The sequence below is a fragment of the Hyaena hyaena genome, unplaced genomic scaffold (genome assembly GCF_003009895.1).
Source record: "Hyaena hyaena isolate Hyena2069 unplaced genomic scaffold, ASM300989v1 scaffold_38, whole genome shotgun sequence".
Classification (NCBI taxonomy): Eukaryota; Metazoa; Chordata; class Mammalia; order Carnivora; family Hyaenidae; genus Hyaena; species Hyaena hyaena.
Genome location: NW_024080670.1, coordinates 3,850,107 through 3,865,315, shown reverse-complemented (window position 1 = coordinate 3,865,315; position 15,209 = coordinate 3,850,107). Strand labels below are relative to the sequence as shown.

General features: G+C 52.2%; 1 protein-coding gene and 1 non-coding gene across 3 annotated transcripts; one reads left to right on the top strand and one right to left on the bottom strand.

The window, feature by feature from the left end:
• Positions 1-6: 6 nt before the first annotated feature.
• COQ4 (coenzyme Q4) lies at positions 7-10,906 on the top strand. 2 transcript variants are annotated; one of them, XM_039229470.1, is made up of 7 exons: positions 15-336; positions 410-541; positions 2,163-2,259; positions 2,776-2,878; positions 7,520-7,649; positions 8,303-8,396; positions 8,942-10,906. In XM_039229470.1, exons 1-7 carry the CDS (start codon positions 267-269, stop codon positions 9,111-9,113), a joined length of 798 nt encoding a protein of 265 aa, XP_039085401.1. In that variant the 5' UTR covers positions 15-266; the 3' UTR covers positions 9,114-10,906. The 2 variants fall into 2 exon arrangements, with proteins under 2 accessions (XP_039085402.1, XP_039085401.1); XM_039229471.1 differs by lacking the exon at positions 8,942-10,906 and having other exon boundaries at positions 7-336; positions 8,123-8,386.
• Positions 10,907-14,713: 3,807 nt separating this feature from the next.
• TRNAR-UCU lies at positions 14,714-14,804 on the bottom strand. The gene is given in 2 exon segments: positions 14,714-14,749; positions 14,768-14,804. It is a non-coding gene; the product is annotated as a tRNA-Arg (tRNA).
• Positions 14,805-15,209: the final 405 nt, after the last annotated feature.

Below are 15,209 nucleotides of genomic sequence, written 5' to 3'. Positions count from 1 at the left end.
ATGTGGGGAGGGAAGTAGGGTCCGGCGCTAACTCCAGGCAAGCGGGACTGGCTTGGGAAAGCTTTCTGGTAGCGGGGAGAAACGGGGAGAGTTTTGTTCCGGTAAAAATAGGTAGTGGACAGGCCGCCTGGGTCTTCTGATACTTAGCGACAGGGCCCTTTCCTGGCCGTGCTACGAGTCTTCTCTTCCAGAGGCCTTTCAGGAGCGCTCCGCGGCGGGAGAGGTTTCCGGCTTCCGCCGGGCCCTGCTCACGGGTGCCCGCTGCCATGGCGACGCTGCTGCGAGCTGCCCTGCGCCCTCTCCGCCCGCCCCTCGGCCGCCGGGGGCCGGCTGCAGGCAAGTGGCGGAGGCGAGGGGGAGGCCTGGGGCGCCGGGCTTCTCTGACCTCGGCGCTTTTTTTGACCCGTAGACGTGCCGCTCCGAGGCGCGCGCCATGGCGCGGGCCTGCTCTACCCGGAGCACATCCCCACCTCCCCCCTGCAGAAGATGCTGCTGGCCGCGGGCTCCGCCGGAATGGCCCTCTACAACCCGTACCGCCACGGTAAGGCTGCCCGCGCGCGCCCTTGGCTGGAGAGCCTGGGCAGGTGCCCACCTCTCTCTACCCGTCGCCTAGGGGTAACTGGAGAATAAACTAGGCCGGGGTACCCCAGCCTGGCTGCACCCCATCATCACCCGCAAGGTTTACGAAAATGCAGATGCCAGGGTCCCACCCTGATCTCAGTCAGGATCGGCCAACCCTGGGGAAGAGAAGGGAGGGGAAGGGAAGGGAAGGGAGGGGAGGGAAGGGCCTTCGTGTTTAAATAAACTAAGTCCCAGAAGATTCTGTTATCCGGCCACATTGAGAACCTCTCCACTAAATAGATGATCTGTGTGTTATAATAACACGCATCAAATTAGAACATCCCACTACAAATTAAACTTTATGAGGTCAGAGACCATGACTGCCCTACTGCACTGTATCAGCAGATTTTTTAAGTAATCGCTACACCCAACGTGGGACTCGAACGCTAGACCCAGAGATCAAGAATCATACCTCAATGGACTGAGCCAGCCAGGCACCCCTCAGCAGTATTTTATTTTATTTTTTTTATATTTTTATTTATTTCTAGGAGAGAGAGAGAGAGATAGGGTAAGAGGGGAGGGTCAGAGAGAGGGAGACACAGACTGCGAAATAAGCTCCAGGCTCTGAGCTGGCAGTCAGCACAGAGCCCGACGCGGGGCTCGAACCCACTACCGCGAGATCATGACCTAAGCGAAAGTCGGACGCTTAACCGACTAAGCCACCCAGGCGCCCCCTTCAGCAGTATTTTAGATTGTGCCTTGGCATAACAAATGCCCAGTGTTTGCTGGATGTAAACATCTTAGGGTTCTACAGTACTTTTCTCATCCCTCTCAGGATTCTAAGTATTCTGGAAAGTACTATTACTCCTACTAATACAAATGATAATGCTAACTGCTCATGGAATGTTTATTCTGGTTGCTCACTGGGGCGCCCGGGTGGCTCAGTGGGCTGGGCATCTGACTTTGGCTCAGGTCATGATCTCGCAATTTGTGGGTTCAAGCCCCACCTCGGGCTGTGTGCTGACAGCTCAGAGCCTGGAGCCTGCTTCCGATTCTGCATCTCCCTCCCCTGCTCCTGCTCTGTCTCTCAAAAATAAATAAACGTTCTTCTGGTTGCTCACTGCAGTAAGTGTTCTATGTACACGGTGTTGTTGATTTTTCACATTAACCCTGTAAGAGGTATTCTCCACATTTTATAAATTAGGACCCTGAGGGTTGGAAGCAGTTAGCACAAGTTAACCTAAATAGTGAGATTGCAACTGAACCCAGACCTAGCACTCTGATGTCAAAGCTTGCACCTATCAATGGACTCATGATATTCTGTTGTAATAATGGGTGTAAAAGTGATTTGTAAATTCTTTAGAGCACTGTGCTAACCAGAGCCACCTCACCCCATTAGATTAATGACAATGATAGTAACTGTAGATACATGTATTTTGCGCTTACAGTCTGCAAGGTGTTTTGCTAAATGTTTAACATGAATCCTCATACCTAAGAGGCAGATTGTATTTCAGTTTATCATGTAGGAGACAGGCTCGGACCAGGTCTGGTAACTTACCTAAGATCATGTCCTCCATTTGTCCCCATTTCTTTCCTTTTAGACATGGTCGCAGTTCTAGGGGAGACCACAGGACTCCTTGCCCTGAAGGTGCTCAGGGACCAGATGAAGAGGGATCCAGAGGGTGCCCAGATCCTACAGTAGGTCCCAACTCTGCCTGGGGGTTCTCTGGGGATCCTGATCTCTCTGGGGCCACATTGTGTTCCTCTGGGGAGCTCTTCTTGATGCCCTGGCCATGGATGGCTGCACAGGTTGGGCACTACCCAACTCTATGGGCGCCATTCACATAACACACTGTGATGACCTGTGGGTAGTGCAGTGTAGTGGCCTCCGCCCAGTTCCAGCCACAGCCCATTGCCTTCCCTAAGCTCCCATAACAGGCTAGCTCTAACCCCCCACCCCTGCAATACCCGTTGTGAGCACCCTGATCACATCTGAGACCTGCCCCCTAGACTGTGCCCCTATGGGCAGGAATGTGGCCATAGCTTGTCATAGTCTCCTCGGCACTTGCCATTGTCCTGGCCAGACACAGGGGCTGCAGTAGGATTTGTGGCCCCATCTCCCCCTTCACTTCTCACGCTCTTGCTCTCGCTGGACCTCTCACCTCCCTTTACTACTGCCCTTCTAATACCTAACCCCTGCCTTCTGCCTTGCAGGGAGCGTCCGCGGATCTTATTGTCCACCCTTGACCTGGACAAGCTCCGTAGTCTGCCTGAGGGCTCCCTTGGCCAAGAGTATCTCCGTTTCCTGGATGTGAATGTGAGTTTCCAGCTTCTGTGCATTTGGCAATCACCAGGAAGGGCAGAGAAGGGCACGGGAGTGATGTCCTGAGGATGGAGGAGTCCTGAATGGCCGCCATGGGCAGGTGTGCTTTTTGTCCCTTGTGCCAAGGCTTTGTCATTTTCTATGGGACAGCCAAATGGGCCCAGAACTCCAAGGGAGAATACTGGCCAGTGTTTAGTAGCGTCTTACTAGGATAAAACAAAACAGAGCTCTCTTACTGAATGTCAGGTGCCAGGCTCATACCTGGCTTTGCCGAGCCCTCCCGGGTGTGTCTTTTTTTTTTTTTAATATTTTTTATTTATTTCTAGGAGAGAGAGAGAGAGTGAGAGAGACAGTGTGAGCAGGGGAGGGTCAGAGAGAGAGGGAGTCACAGACTGAAACAGGCTCCAGGCTCCGAGCTGGCAGTCAGCACAGAGCCCAACGCGGGACTCCAACCCACGAACCGTGAGATCATGACCTAAGCGAAAGTCGGACGCTTAACCGACTAAGCCACCCAGGCGCCCCCCTCCCAGGTGTGTCTTGTCAGGTATGTCCTATTATTACCCCCTTTAGGAGATGAAGAAACTGAGGCTCAGAGCACGGAAGCAACTTGATTCCATACAGCCAGTATAAGTGGAGGCAGCATTCATGCTTAGATCAGACCCCTTCCTCCCTTCCTCCCTTCCTCCCTTCCTCCCTTCCTCCCTCCCTTCCTTCCTTCCTTCCTTCCTTGATCTTAAGTAAATCTCTTCACCCACTGTGGGGCTTGAACTCCCCACCCCTAGATCAAAAGTCGCATGCTGTACCAACTGAGCCAGCCAGGCACTCCCAGATCATGCTCTCAACTGCTGTACTATGTCCCCCCAGTGATAGAGCGGGTGCTTTCCCTAGGGTATGACAAGTTGTGACACTCTCTGCCCCAGGCAGGGAGGACAGGAGCCAGTGGGGAGAGTCCCGGCTACTGAGGAACCCGTTCATTTGTTCAGCATCTTCTCTGTGCCATCCATGGTTCTAGGTGCTGAGGGTATGCTGATGAACTAAACAGACAAATTCCTGCTCTTGGACTTTGCTAATAGTCTGGTTTCGGGAAGAACACAATAAAGCAAGAGAAGAAAAAATTTCATGTAAAAAATTCAGGTCAAATATTTATTGACTACTTAGAACGTCCAACACTGTTCTCAGTAATTGAGATACAGAGACTGAAACTGGCAAAGAGCCTCCACTCTCGCAGCTGGTGCTATGAGAACAACGGCCAGCACGGAGGACGCGGAGGTGGGGTTGGACGCCCCCATGAGGAGACTCAGAAGAGGAGGAGGAGCAGGGGGCCTGGTGAGCGCAAGGCCCTGTGTATCTAAGGACAGGAAAACTGACCAAGGTGGCCACACAGAGGAGTAGGCGGGGCACCCAGTGGGTGGCAGGTCAGGCTGTGCCAGCCATGGGAAGAAGTCCGTATTTTATAATGGCAACAATGGGAAGACATGGAGGGTTTCAAGTAGGGTAGTAACATGACCCTATTTATTTTTTTTTCCATGTTTATTTTGAGAGAGAGCACGAGAGAGAGGGAGGGAGGGAATCCCAACGTGGGGCTCGATCCCACGAGCCGTGAGGTCACAACCTGAGCCAAAACCAAGAGACTGATGCTCAACCAGCTGAGCCACCTAGGCACCCTATGGCCTGAATTATAAAAGGGCCTTAGGATACAGCTGGGCCACCTTCCCTGTGTCAACCCTTCCTTCCCCAAATCCACAAGTTCCATCAAGGCACCCCTGTTGAGTGGCCCTCCAGGTTGCTCTAGACCTAGGCTTCTGAACCTCGGCACTACGGACTTTGGGGGCCAGTTAATTCTTTGTAGTGGCTGCCCTGTGTGTTCAAGGATGTTTAACAGGATCCCTGGCCTCTACGCATAGATGCCAGCAGCACTTCCATTAAGTTATGACAACCACCAATGTCTCCAGACATTGCAAATATCCCCTGTGGACAGTTGAGAACCTATTACTCTAGAAGATTATCATCCCTGAGAAAACCACCTGCTCCCCATGCTCTCCTGACACTTGCCCCTGCCCCACTTTCTACCGTCTCCTCAGATTTCACCAGGAAGCAAGTTGTTTCATCAATGGAAAACCCACCAGGGTGGCCTCCCCCAAGTGCCACCCAGGGAGGGACCGCCTTTCATCTTGTTGCTGTGGAGGGGATGGGACTGCCAGGCCTCCCTGGGCACCCTGCCCAGGCTCAGCCCTAGTTGTGATAACAGCCCTAGAGATTGACACTTCTAGGGCACTGAAACCAGCAGCCCACAGAATGTGAAGGAATACCTTTGTCCCAGCAGAGATTTATATCAAAGTTCAAGGTGAGGCCACCCTCCCTGAGGCTGACAGTGGTAGGGAGTATGGTCATCTTGTGGTATCAAGATTTTGAGCATGGGCTCTGGAGTTAAGAGTAGCCTAAGTTAGGATCTTAACCTCTCTTCCTATTTATGGCCCTGAGCAAATCATTTGACCTCCCTGAACCTCATAGTACTTATCGGAGGTAAGGGAACCTAATGTTTATCTGCCAGGGCACTTAACATGGCGTATAAATAATGGATGTTGAGGCCACTGGCTTTGGAATCGATAAATATAGTTGTCACCATGATCACCTTCAGCTTCACATGGCATGTGGAAGAAATTAGGAGGGGCACCTCGGTGGCTCATTCGATTAAGTATCGGAGTCCAGCTCAGGTCATGATCTTGCAGTTTGTGAGCTTAGCCCCCACATTGGGCTCACTGCTGTCAGCACAGAGCCCGCTTCAGATCCTGTCCCTCTCTCTGTCCCTCCTCCTCTCGCGCTCTCTCAAAAAGAAGTAAAACATTCAAAAGAAAAGAAGGAGGAGAAGAAATTAGGGCCTGGGACCCAGTGAGATCACAGATGCAGACCACGGCACTCAGCCAGCAGCCCAAAGCTATGAAGACATCAAATCCTTTGCCCTCTGAACAGGCTGAGACCGTGCTTTCAGGACAGGAGCACCTCGCTGTTCCCTTTCTGCATGGGTGCTGCTGAGGACTCGAGAGGCGGTGGGTGGATAAGAAGATAACAGCTGTCATCACTACCTGGGGTCAGAAAATTGCTTGGGGCTGGCTTTTTACTCATGGATTCATGAGACTTTATTCGCCCAGGCCCCCATGATACAACAGTGAGCAAACCAGCCGGCGGCCCTGTGCTGTGAAACACAAGCCGATGGGAGGCTTCAAATGTGCTGGCAGGTACTTCAGTAAAAGCAGAAAGAAACAAGTGGAATTAACCTTAATAGCATCTTACTGTATATTTAACCTAAGGGACCTAAAATACTACGTCTTAGATTTTACATTGTTCTTTTCCTACCAAGTCTCCAAAAGTCAGTGTGTATTTTATGCACACCGTGGCACATTTCAAGGCTTGCTGGCCACATGCAGTAAGTGGCTCCTGTACCTGGAGAGTCCAGGGCTAGAAGACAGGCATGCTCACTGTATGTCACAGTACAAGAAGGTACAGGCCGCTGCAAGAGACCATAACATGGACCTGATCGGTCAAAGGTCACAGACAACGTCCCTGCAGCAGGAACACAAGGCAAGTCATAAAGGAGAGACAGAAATAAATTGCCAAGGTGAAGCCGAGGGTTTGGGGGGTGCAGAGCACCCTAGGCTGGGAGCAGCTTATGTGAAGGATCAGGGCCAAGACACTTGGCTGGCTTGGTCAGAGAAGTGCGGGACTCTTGATCTTGGGGTTGTGAGTTCAAGCCCCATGTTGGGGATAGAGATTACTTGAAAAAATAAAACCTTTAAAAAAAAAAAAAGAAAAAAAGGATCTGGGGTCTTAGAAGCTGGTTTTCCTATTTTATTTCTAATTGTGGTTTAGAAACAAGGTAAGATAACATAAGAGTTGCTATCTCAGGGGTGCCTGGCTGGCTCAGTCGGAAGAACATGTGATTCTTGATCTCAGGGTTGTGAGTTCGAGCCCTATGTTGGGGTAGAGTTTACTTAAAAAAAAAAAAAAAAAAAAAGTTGCCATCTTAACCATTTCTATGTGGAGAGTTCGTGTTAAATATATTCCTGTTGTGAAACCAACCTCCAGCGCTTATACATCTTGTAAAACTGAAACTCCATCTCCTTAACAACTACCACTTCCCCCGACCCCCACGGACCTTCTTTGCCATAAATTCCAACAGGCTAGGACATTATTTGTGAGTTGGGGTAGGTCATGGGGTGTCAGTGCCACTATATCCCCTGCCCACAGACTCTCCTGTCGGCAGGTATGGACAGAAACAGTCCTCAGAGGGGGCGCCTGAGGAGCTCAGTCAGTTAAGTGTCCAATTTCGGCTCAGGTTATGATCTCACAGTTTGTGAGTTTGAGCCCCGCGTTGGGCTCTGTGCTGACAGCTTGGAGCCTGGAGTCTGTTTTGGATTCTGTGTCTCCCTCTCTCTCTCTCTCCCTGGCTCACACTGTCTCTCTCTCAAAAATAAACATACGTTAAAAAAATGTTTCTAAAAAGAAAGAAAAGACACAGTCTTCAGAGATTTTGGTGGATATGAATTTGGTGGGAGTGGCTCACAGTCAGCGAGAGGCTGGCCAGTTAGGCCTTGGGGACAGTTGGGAAGAGATCTAGGGGAGGCTCATGGTTGTCAGAGGGTCTCCCCAGACACCCGAGCACCCACCCGGTTCGTGGACGATGAGGAGCTTGCATACGTGATACAGCGGTACCGGGAGGTACACGACGTGCTCCACACCCTGCTGGGGATGCCCACCAACATGCTGGGTGAGTGCTCCCCCCAGCTGCCCTGAGCATGGCCATGGGGGGTGGGGTGCTGGGTGAGTGCTCCCCCTTAGCTGCCCTGAGCATGGCAATTGGGGGTGGGGTGCTGGGTGAGTGCTCCCCCCAGCTGCCCTCATTGTGGCAATGGGGGGTGGGGTGCTGGGTGAGTGCTCCCCCCAGCTGCCCTGAGTGTGGCGATAGGGGGTGGGCTGGGGGGTTCCAGCCAGTCTGGCCACCTGGGTCTGTCACCCACCAGTTAGCCAGCTCAGCCTTGTTTTCCTGCTTTCCAAACATCTTGGCAGCATGTGTGAGCCACTGCCTGTCCAGGCATCCAGGCTCCCTGCTCTAAAACCCTCTGCAACTCCCTAAGACCTGAGAGGACCCCCCATGGACTTTCTCACCCTGCCTTTTGGAGTCCTCTGCACATGGACCCCAAGCTTCCTTTCCAGTCCTTATCTTCTTCTGCTCTTTCCCAGGCCCTTTACTTCGCCCCAAGCCAGGTGCTCCAAGGCCCAGCAGGGACCAGGAGCAGGCACAGCTAAGCCCAGTAGAGATTAAAGAGGAGCAGATGCTTTGCTGTGCCCTGCCATGAGCACCGTGGCCTCTCCTCCTGCGCCCTTCTCACCTCCCACCCCATTCCTTGCCCTGCCGTCCAGGGGAGATCGTGGTGAAGTGGTTTGAGGCTGTCCAGACCGGCCTACCCATGTGCCTCCTGGGTGCTCTCTTTGGACCAATCCGACTCCGCGCCCAGTAAGTTCTCAAGTGACAAGGGGTACAGGGGAGAGCTCAGAGGAGCCAGGGCTCCAGGAAATGGGACAAGCATGCAGCCTTCCTGCACAGCCCCAGGGTTCTCTGGGAAGCCAGGGTAGAAGGAATGGGGGGAGAAGGTGAAACTGACCTGGCGTAGGATCTCCAGGGCAACGAATGAAGTCTGGGTATTTCACAGGACCCTAGGGTCTCTTGGGCCAGGCCTCAGTGTTGGGTCAGAGCAATGGAGTTGTGGGGGTGGTGGGAGGGTGGGCGGGGGGGAAGGGGTGGCAGATCCAATGTTAGTTTCTGGAGTTAGGTGGCCCCTGATTTAAATCTGGGCTTTGGTGTGTTCAAAATGTGTGGCTTTGGGCACAAGATTTTGCCTTCCTGAGTTTCTGTTTCCTCATGTGCTAATGAGGATAATAACTACCTTCTTGTCCAGGTGTTTGTGAGCATTAACTGAGAAAATGCACATCAGCTTCTGGGCACATAGCGTGCCCGGCCCTGGGGACCTTACGTCTTCTCTTGCCTCTGCTGCCCCACAGGAGCCTGCAGGTGCTGGTTTCGGAGCTGATCCCGTGGGCAGTTCAGAGTGGGCGCAGAGCCCCATGTACCCTCAATCTGTACTACGAGCAGCGCTGGGAGCAGCCCCTGAGGGCTCTGCGGGAGGAGCTGGGCATCACAGAGCCCCCCGTGCTCATCAGAGCCCTGGCCTAGGCCCTGAGCTGCTGCCTACCCTCGACCCCCGCTTCCCCTGGGGACAGAAAACTCTTTTGCCATACCTTTGTTCCTTTGAACACTGAGCCTTGGACATCATTTGTCATAATTTGCTGTAACCACTGCTGAGTGGCTTGAGGACCACGCCAGGAGGGACCCAGGAGCTGCCCAAAGAGAACCACGTGTGAGCGAGAATCAGTCATCCAGGCTGGTGTGGGGCAAGGGTCGGTGTCTGAGGTCCACCGCCCCTGTTCTGGACCACTCCCTGCCAACCGGGGGTTTTTGGGGGGCTAGGCTGGGCACCCTCCAGCAGTGAGGGCGACACCCAGTTGCAAAGGCCTGAAAAGGAGCAGGTGAGTCTCTGCTGTCCGAATAAAGTCCGCCATCAGGCCAGCTGTCCGCCTCTTCCTGCCTTTGCCCAGCTCTGCCCATGGCTCTAGCAGCCTTGGGCCTTCGATCACCAAGGGCGGGCATGCCCTCCAGCCTGAATTTCAGCTACTTGTCCTGTTTCCTTTGGCCTGAAGTCAGACAGACTGAGATTCAAATTCCCAATTCCTCCATCATTTTCCAGAGGAGGGACATAACCCCTCTCTCATTTCATCATCAGTCAAAAGGGAATGAAAACTGCACCCACTTCCTAGGATCACCGTGGGGATTTTGCGAGGTGACGCTCAGAAGAAGAACTCCAGAGAAAGGCCCCCAGGGGGGCAGAAGGCAATTAGCCTCACTGTGATCACAGGTGAGGAGGCAGCTCCGAGGCTGCAGGTTCATTTTGGAGTGGCAGGCAGGCATTTTCCTCAGGCCGGGGCCAAGGCGTGGGGACAGGCAGGATGAAAGCATCGCCCAAAGAGTGAGTGACCCTGTCTTGGTATTTAGAATGAGAAACTGTTTTGGGGAGCCAGCTCCCTATTGTGTGGCCCAGAGATGGGCAAGGAATTGCCTGAAATAACTAGAACACAGGCCACCGGTCTTTCTTGGTTGGGTTTCCTATGCCTCAGTTTCCCTATTAGTAATAAGGGCTACAGTTTATTTACAGCCGTACTCTGTGCCTAAGCAATTGAGATGCATTATTGCACTGATGCCTCCCAATAACCCAAAGAGAAAGGCATACTATTGGTTGCGTTTTACTAATGAGGCAGGAGGAGTGGAGCTGGGTCTGGAACCGGGGACCTCTCCAAAACCTCCCCTCAACGGCCACTCCAGCGCCTCAGCCTTCCTTGTGCTGCCCACGTCCCAGTCCAGGGCTCCCACTGACGGAGCTGGGAGGCTGGAGGCCTACTGTGGAACCAGGGCCTTTTCCAAGAGAAAACACTTGTCCTGAACTCTTTGAATTTCTGCAGAAAGAAGAGGGGATTAGGATGAGCTTTCCATATCTAACCCTTCTTTGCAGCATAGGCCATCTTTCCAGACCTGGCATGTTCCCGTGGCTTCCCAGGGTCCTTCCCCCAGATCAGTACAAGTCAGCAGTAGCCAGGTTAGGGGGAGAAGGGGCCAACTCACAGACAGCCTTCTCTGCCCATCTGGGGAGTTCACCTGCTCAAGCCACCTGGTGCTTGAATGACCCTGGGCCTTTACAGCATTCAAGAGATGGGCACTGGGCATCACAATTAGCTGGGAATGAAGTCTGGTCTCCGGATCTTAGGTCGTGTTTTTGCCACCAACTCAAGATTAGAAAAAAGTTATACACTGGCAATAGATACCACTTACTGAGTTCTTACCACAGCCCGTAAGGCTCTGCCAACTTCTACCTAGAAACTTCACTCTTCATCTCAATAAATTATGTTGACCCTCTGTTTTTTTGCTGTTGTTGTTGTTTGTTTTGTTTTAAAGTTTATTTTGAGAGACAGTGGTAGCAGGGGAGGGGTGGGGGTGGGGGACAAAGAATCTGAAGCAGGCTCTGGGGACAGAGCCCCAACGCAGGGCTCCAGCTCATGAACCATGTGATCATGACCTGAGCTGAAGTCGGACACCTAACTGACAGCCACCCAGCTGCCCCTTCTTCCTATCTTTGGGAATAGCATCCTGTCCCCAGGTCATTACATGGCCAACTACTTGTCATTCCCATTTGTGCTCAAATGTCACCTCAGAGAGGCCTTCCCTGACCACGCATTTGAAGAAATTCCCTCCCCCTGCCACACCATGTCACCCTTTCTTCCCGGCACTTACCACTCTGAAAAGATCTCATTTAAAAAAAAAAAAAAATTTTTTTTTTTTTTAAATTTTGAGAGAGCGGGGGAAAGGGGACAGGATCCAAAGCAGGCTCTGCACTGACAGCAGCAAGCCCCATGCGGGGCTCAAACTCACAAACCGTGAGATCACAGCCTGACCCAAAGTTGGATGCTTAACCCACCAAGCCACCCTGGCACCCCGTATTTGTTCATTTATTTACAAGTTCTTTGTCCCATGAGGGCAGGGACCTTGTCTTTACCTTAACTGCTGGGAACAGTGCGTGGCACACGGTCGGGGCTTGCTGCTTCATAGCGGAAAGCACAGACACTAAGCCCTGTGCACAGAACCCCATGTGCAAGATCACATTTGGTCCCCACAACCACCTCCCTTCACAGTGGAAACCTGAGTGTCCTCAAGTCACATCTGGGCTGTGGTGGAACTTGTTCTGCGATGCACAGGTCTTGAGTCCTCTTCTCATAGCTCAGGGAAAGCTCCCCTTCCCTCTGCCTGATAAAAGCCACACGCAGCTGGTCTCCGAGCCATGTTTGGGGGGACAGGCTCCGAGGACAGACCCGGCCCTGCCACGGACCAGCACTGCACCCTTGCAGCAGTCCTGCCACCCCTTTGAGCCTCTGGAAAATGGGGAGAGTACACACCTCTCTCACATGGGGTCGTTACGCATATGTATTGTTAGCACATAGTAAATATTTAGGAAATGGAAGCTGTCATGTGCCAAGAAGGTCCTTCAAGTCCTCTGAAGTCACCACATGCAAACAACAGCACCCAGCTTCTGCCCTTCTTAAGAACCCTCAATGGCTCTTCACTGCCCCCAGGATAAACTCCTCAGCCCAGCACACACAGGCCTTCCAATCACATTTCCCACCACAAGGTCCTCCCCTGTCCAGGTGTCCTGACGCAAAGCCTGCTGGTCTCCAGCTATTTCACAGATACCTTCTGAGTGCTGGCCAAACGCTGGGGGTCCTGTGATGGAAACCGCTGCATGCCGATCCTCTTGGGAGTTGAGTGGTTATAGCAGCTGAGGGCCTTCAACATGCCCCGCCCTGTGCTGAGAGCTTGACATGCGTCATCTCCTTGAGTCCTTACCACCCCACCCCCCAGGAGGCAGGGACTATGATGACTGTATTCCCATTCTATGAATGAGGACACTGAGGGGGCGGCTGGCTGGCTCAGTCAGTAGAGGGTGGGACTCTTGATCTCGGGGTTGTAAGTTTGAGCCCCATGTTGGGCATAGATGAGGACACTGAGAAGAGGAGATTTGCCCAGTGCCTCCAAGGCAGGGCTGGGAGTGTAACCCACATGTATCTGACTGAAAAGCAAAGAAGACAAGTCATAATAATGTGCGGTAGGTGTTGACAGAAGTACGGTGAGCACTTGGTAAGGGGCAACCTATTTAGCGATCTAATCACCTGCCTGTGTATCCAACTAGATCGTAAGCACCTTGAAGGTAGGCTGTCTTGTTCCCTCTGTGTCGCCTTGCATCTCCCCCTGCAGGCCAGGCCCAGCGTCTGGTGGAGTACTGCTTTGGCTTCACCACTGTGACCAGGCTGCGGGGGTGGGGAGAACAGGGGAGCTGGTCACCATCTTCCAAACTCTCATGTTGCCCACATTGTATATGACCTCAGCAGATGGTGTGCACGTGATCATGTTTATACCCACGGATCCTGGTGTGGATCACATTAGAGCCTGCTAATTCACTCTCGCTGTCATACATTCAACAAACATTTATCAGGCTTCTGTTATTTGCTAAGCCCTCTGGATATAATCAGATATAATCTTCACGTCTAGATTTTACATGAGCTTTGTCATCAGTGAGCTTGTAAACTACAATAATAAATACGTCAAACACAAACCGTGAAATAAGCGTGAGTAGTATGTCCTCACTTTTATATATAATAAGTGGACTCGGGCGCCTGGGTGGCTTAGTCGGTTAAGCATCCGACTTCGGGTCAGGTCATGATTTTAACACTTCATGAGTTCCAGCCCCACATCAGGCTCTGTGTTGACAGCTCAGAGCCTAGAGTCTGGTTCAGATTCTGTGTCTCCCTCTCTCTCTGCCCCTCCCCCACTCATGCTCTGTCTCTCAAAACTAAACATTAAAAAAAAGAACTGGAGGGGTGCCTGACTGGCTCAGTTGAGTAAAGCATGTGATGACTCTTGATCTCAGGGTTGTGGGCTTGAGCCCCACAAACGGTATAGAGATTCCTTAAATTTATTTATTTATTTATTTATTTATTTATTTATTTATTTATTATTTTTTAATTATTATTATTTTGGGGGGGGGAGAGAAAGAGAGAGAGAGAGAGAGAGTGAGCAGGGGAGGGACAGAGAGCAAAGGAGCTAGAGAATCCCAAGCAGGCTTTGCACTGTCAGCACAGAGCCTGACATAGGACTCCATCTCATGAACCTTGAGATCATGACCGAGGTCAAAATCAAGAGTGGGACAGTTGGGACACCTGGGTGGCATTTGACTTTAGCTCAGGTCATGATCTCACAACTCGTGAGTTCAGCCGCGTGTCGGGCTCTATGCTTAACAGCTCAGAGCCTGGAGGCCGCTTCGGATTCTGTGTCTCCCTCTCTCTCTGCCCCTCCCCTGCTTGTGATGTCTCTATCTCTCTCTCAAAAAGAAATACACATTAAAAAATTTTTTTTAAAAAGAGTGAGACACTTAACCGACTGAGACACCAGGTGTCCACCCAAAATAAAATCTTTTTTTAAAGTTTATTTTGAGAGAGAGAGTGTGTGTGCAGGGGAGGGGAAGAGAAAATCCCAAGCAGGCCCTTCACTGTCAGCAAGGAGCCTGAAGTAGGGCTTGATCTCAAGAACTGTGAGATCATGACCTGAGTCGAAACCAATAGTTGAACATAAATAGTTCCAAGTACTTATCAGACCAAAATTTCATTTCCTTTTTCATCCCTATGACTAGACCTTGAAAACTGCCTATCCCTACCTTTAAGGACTTCTTACTGGACTGCGGAATTAGTGGATGTATTTAAGGAAAAGAGGTAATTGTGGAGGCCCAACATGTCTGATTATCAAGGAACCAAATTTTCAGAGATCTCTCAGAGCCACACAGGGCCGGGAAGCTGGGCAATGGCCCAGGATTCAGCAGGTGGCACAACGTACCGGGTCATAGGCTTAGAAGTTAGCTGATTTGTTGCAGGGTCCAGGGCGATCAGAGGTCAAAGTTAGGTACAGGTCCTCAGATTCGTGCTCTTTGTACCACCAGGTGTGCCAAACTGCTTACAAGATACCATGGATGGATAGGATTCCTAGGCAGCAATCCTGACTTTATTTATTGCTGTCCCGGAAGCAGAGGGGCCAGCCTCTGGTCTGCAGATGTTCTGAAACTTGTGAAGGTACTGAAGGCCGTAAAATATCCACATGAAAGTGAGGGAGGAGGGATCAAAATTCGACTCTGGTGGGACTCGAACCCACAACCTTTGAATCACCACACCGGGACCGGCTAGAAGTCCAATGCGCTATCCATTGCGCCACAGAGCCGGTTACTAAATCCTCCCCCCGGCTCACCTCTCAGCCTAAGCCACCCTGTTAGCGTTCTTCTAGGTGTGGCTTTGGCCTCTTCCAAACACTACCAGTGCCTGCGCGCGGACTCTGGATTCTCCGCCCACAGCGCGGGCGGGGATGTTCCCCCCACTTCCGAACCCGCCGGGGACTGGGGGCTCAGGACCCACTCCCAGGGGCGAGGCTCCTCCAGTCCCGGGGGTCTCCGCGGCAGGGCCGGGCAGCGCGCTGCGGACTACAATTCCCAGCGTGCCGCGCGGGGTGCCGCCCGAGGCCGTCGCGCGCGCAGGGTGGGCTGGGCCGGGCGGCGTCGGCGCGTTGGAGCCGCGCGTAGCCGCGGTCCCTGCGGCTCTCCGGCGGTGGGGAAGGCGCGGGAGGCGGTGC

Coding starts and splice junctions, on each gene's coding strand:
- COQ4 (XM_039229470.1), top strand. CDS start 267: ATGGCGACGCTGCTGCGAGCTGCCCTGCGCCCTCTCCGCCCGCCCCTC. Junction 337..409: donor CCGCCGGGGGCCGGCTGCAG/GCAAGTGGCGGA, acceptor TTTGACCCGTAG/ACGTGCCGCTCCGAGGCGCG. Junction 542..2,162: donor CTACAACCCGTACCGCCACG/GTAAGGCTGCCC, acceptor CTTTCCTTTTAG/ACATGGTCGCAGTTCTAGGG.